This window comes from Octopus bimaculoides, chromosome 17, assembly GCF_001194135.2.
Source record: "Octopus bimaculoides isolate UCB-OBI-ISO-001 chromosome 17, ASM119413v2, whole genome shotgun sequence".
Lineage (NCBI taxonomy): Eukaryota > Metazoa > Mollusca > Cephalopoda > Octopoda > Octopodidae > Octopus > Octopus bimaculoides.
Window position 1 is genome coordinate 37777086 of NC_068997.1, and position 4324 is coordinate 37781409.

The following is a 4324-nucleotide window of genomic DNA, read 5'->3' on the forward strand; positions in this document are numbered from 1 at the left end:
AATAATAATAATAATAATAATAATAATAATAATAATAATAATAATAATAATAATAATAATAATAATAATAATAATAATAATACACCCACACTGGACCACTGAATTCTAGCTCCGTGTACCAGGACTGACAATCTCTCTCTCCCCCTCTCCTGAAGCCTACCTCAAAAAGGTATCTTTTTCATATCCCTCCCATGTCATTTCTATCATTATTGCTATCCTGCTTCTGCTCCCTTCATGCATCTCTCTCTACCTCCCCAACTTAAGCACCATTGGCCATCGCCACCATTCCTTACACCTACTCTTCAATACCATCCAATTGTTTCCATTTCCCAACCCAATCATTATCCCTCCAATTTGCACCCCATACCGTCTTACAAACCTCATCCACCGACACTCTTAGTTTCTCTGTTTACACTCAGTTCTGCTGACCTTGTATTTTGAAGGGCCACCTGGACACCACATCAATATTTATTTCTTTGCAACAGCTACCCTTCCACTCGAGTTTCATAGGCTTGTGACCTCACTAATGCCGGTAGAACGAGAAAATCAAGCACTAGACAATGTAAAGTGGCTGGCGTTAGGAAGGGTAAAAACCTTTCAGAGAGAAATTCCTTCCAGACTATTTCTGGATGAGGCTGGCCCCTTTGCTCATAACCGCCAAGTTGTTGTCCGCCTGAGGATCGGAGAAAAAGTTTTACAGTTCCTTTGCCCTGTGATTCACGACGCTATTCGATGGCACACACTTACCACTCCAGGTCTCAAGCGGCAAGTCCACTGACAGAAACCATATGATTAGATACTTATGTAAAGAATACAAGTGACCAGATGAACTCTACTGGATATCAGAAGTAAAGAAAAATGTAAAGGAATTCAAAATCAGCGTGACTGAGGAGCATTAAGAAAAGTAATGCATTGCATGGCAAATACCCTACAAGGGTCAGTGATTCTGATGCTAATACAAATATGATTGGCTGCACGGAGACTTTAATCAGAAATAGTAAGCTTCACTACAACAGCTCAGGATCATTGTCTGCCCTCCACAAACTACCAAGCAAGCAATTTTTAAAATGGCACTGATCCCGCCTGCCACAATTTTTGGTGCAACCAGAGAAACAACTGACCACTTCATCTCTGGATGCTTTATGTGAGCCTCAAATGAATATATTCATTTGAGGCTCACATAGAGCCATTGTCAGTATTTATACGGGATTATATGCCTTAAGTGTAGACTCCCATATGAGAAGAACTGGTGGGAACATAAACCTCCCAAAGTCGTAGAAGATATCAACGTTCTTTGATTATTCAAACTGATTGAGCTAATCAAACCTGAAATTGTACAAAATCACGTTGACAAAACATGTTTGTTTATCAATATATCAATCCTAGCAGACTGCAACATTTCTGTAAAAACATTCAAAAAGTTCAGTAAATACAAGGACCGTGAAATAGAGGCTTCTTAATCTACTTATGGTCATCAGAGCTTTGGGGACATTACCAAATAATAATAATGATTTCAAATATGGCACAAGGTCTGCTATTTTAGTGGAGGGGATAAGTCAGTTACATCGATCTCAGTGCTCAATTTGTAATTATTTTATAGACCCCGAAAGGATGAAAGACAAAGTCGATCTCGGTGACGTTTGAGCTTAGAACATAAAGCTGGAAGAAATGTTGCGAATCATTTTGTCCGACGTGCTATCGATTCTATCAGTTCGTCGTTTTAATGATGATGATGATGATGATGATGATGATGATGATGATGATGATGATGATGATGATGATTGTTTTTATTAATCACTAAGCGTTTAGAAAGAGCTCGAGGAAAGTACAGAACAATACAATACAATATGATGTGATATGATGTAGGGTCATGTGAACGTGTATAAACAGTGAAAATAGCATAAGCAAAGACACAAAATATAAAAGCAAATTCCACAAAAGTAGGGAGACTTTGAAGGGATGCTTGCAGAAAACCATTTTCATCCGGACCTCTAGAGTAAGTGCCCTCTCTCTATTCGCTTCTCCCAGTCGACCGGAGCATGGTTAGAGCTCTTTTCTCAGACCATTCTTGCTACTCTCTCCAACTTTTTGACAAATTTTCTCGTAAGCATCACTTCCTTCTGCACCCCCACTTTCTTTCTCAAGCGAAAATTGAAAAAGATGATGCGGGTATGGCCAAAGAGCAAAGTTTCAATCTTGTCCACCACACAACCTCTTTCTATCTGGTCCATCATTGACAAGACCAAGGAAGGTCAAAATCCCGTGATCTGCTGGTCTTAGCGCTGAAGGTGGCGGGAATTTAACACCTCTCTAGCGATGTAGGCAAGAGTGCACTTTGCACCAAAAACTAATATGAAAGTTTCTCTCTTGGTATCTAGAGCAGTATAGTTTGTTCGAAAAAAACATCCACGTTTAAGTGGGAATAAATATTACTTTTCGATATTAATACTGCCTCTGTTGCTTATAAATGTTTTTTAAGAAGCCCATTGACTAATCGCTACACCCGCGCCTGTTCTGGCACTGTTATTACATATATCGCTGGCGGAGAAGAATCGCTACTGTCTCTTGTGGTCGAGCGTCCATCATTTAAAAGACCAAAGCAGGTCGAAATCACGTGTTCTGGTGGACTCAGCGCAAGAGGTGGTAGGGGTTTATATCTCCGCTTGTAATATAAACAAGTGTGTAATTTGCATCAAAATTGAAAGTTTCTCTCATGGTAACTACCACAATATAGTTTTTTTCTACTGCATCTGTCGCTTAGAAATTAATAGTAAGTTACGCCCCTTCGTGTTCTCAATTAGAATATCGTTGTTTACTTAGGAGTCAATGAAATAGTAACCAGTCAAATATTGGCACCATAATAATCGTCTGTATCCTTTACACAACAGGAAAACATTAATATAAAAGCATTATGAAAAACATTAGTATAAAAATAATTGATATAATCCAAGTAATTTATTCATAGCAGACTATCACAATATTATATGAAGGTCTGCTATAAAAAATAAAATCTGATTGATTTATCTAGTAACGATTTCTGTATTTTAGACGTCGATACCTGGACCAGTGTTCTGCACTGAAAGAGTATCAGCAACCCCCAAAGTCACTGATATTTATGAAATATGTAACACATTCGGTAGATGAAATAACATTGAATTCAGAGAAGACTAAATGGCTTGCTGACAATTCTACTGAAGACGTGGCAAAGGAATATTGTTCCAAGATAACTTTGGACGTATTTTCATAATGTTTAAAAAAGGACATGGTATGCTCTACACGAAAGGAAGATCAAAGGATATATATAAAAAAAATACAGGCTTGCCTCCTTCATTTCACATGAGGGCTGAAGAAAATATTAGCATTGAAATTGTGCGATGGTAAATGAATCTTACCTGACATTTAGCTAATGCGCTTTCAAATGTAACCGGTGGATATAGAATGAATTGGTAGCAATGCAATTTGTAATCTTTCCAAGTAACTGGACAACCTAAAATTAAAGCAAGATATATTAATTTCTTCATTTACTATCTATATATTAAAATCCGGTGATTTATTAAAAAACAAAACAAAAAAATCATGTATCTGTATGTATATTTAGCTGGTTTATACTTAGATTTGAACCTGAGACTTGTTTCCGATCAGGTACATTCATATGAACAACAACTCGAATTTTATAGATTAAGTAATGACTTCATCTAGCCAATAGAATTTCTAAGTAATTCGAGTGATGAAGTTACCATTGATCAGTTCAATCAGTTTTATTAGAGAGCTTACAAAAGCAGTGAGCTGGTAGAATCGTTAGCACGCCGGGATAAATTCTTGGTTGTATTTCGTCCGTTTGCACGTTCTGAGTTGAAATTCTGCCGAAGTCGGCTTTATCTTTTATCTTTGCTAGGGTCGATAAAATAAGTACCAGTTGAGTACTTGGGTCGATGTAATCGACTCCTCCAAAATCCCAGGCCGTGTGCTTGTAGTAGAAAGGATGGATCTTGTTCAAAACGGGGGCACCAGTATTTTCTTAACGAAACACTTTGAAACTTGGGACACTGGTAGAATGTGTTATATAAAACATCTTTTTCTCTTAGTCTTCTTAACAAAAAAACGTACATCGCAAGTTATTTCATGTTAAAGTTGTTGTATTTCTGTAATTTCAACCAATGACTGACGTCCATTCAGCCGTAAAAATTAAGTGCTGACTACGTAAACAAACGATTCTCAAACGATTCTGGCGGTGATAAAATTATTATTTCCTTGTCAAAAAATGGCTGAAGCATATTGGCAGTAGCTAATAAACCTTTCTATTATAGGCACAAGGCCTGGTTTT

General features: G+C 37.4%; 1 protein-coding gene across 1 annotated transcript in view; it reads right to left on the reverse strand.

The window, feature by feature from the left end:
• The window catches only part of LOC106871423 (contactin-2), a 229293-nt gene that overhangs the window by 119509 nt on the left and 105460 nt on the right, over positions 1-4324 (reverse strand). Inside the window, exon 3 of the mRNA XM_052973899.1 lies at positions 3393-3487. Within this exon, the coding sequence (XP_052829859.1) occupies positions 3393-3487 (95 nt within the window). The remainder of the gene's footprint in view (positions 1-3392; positions 3488-4324) is intronic.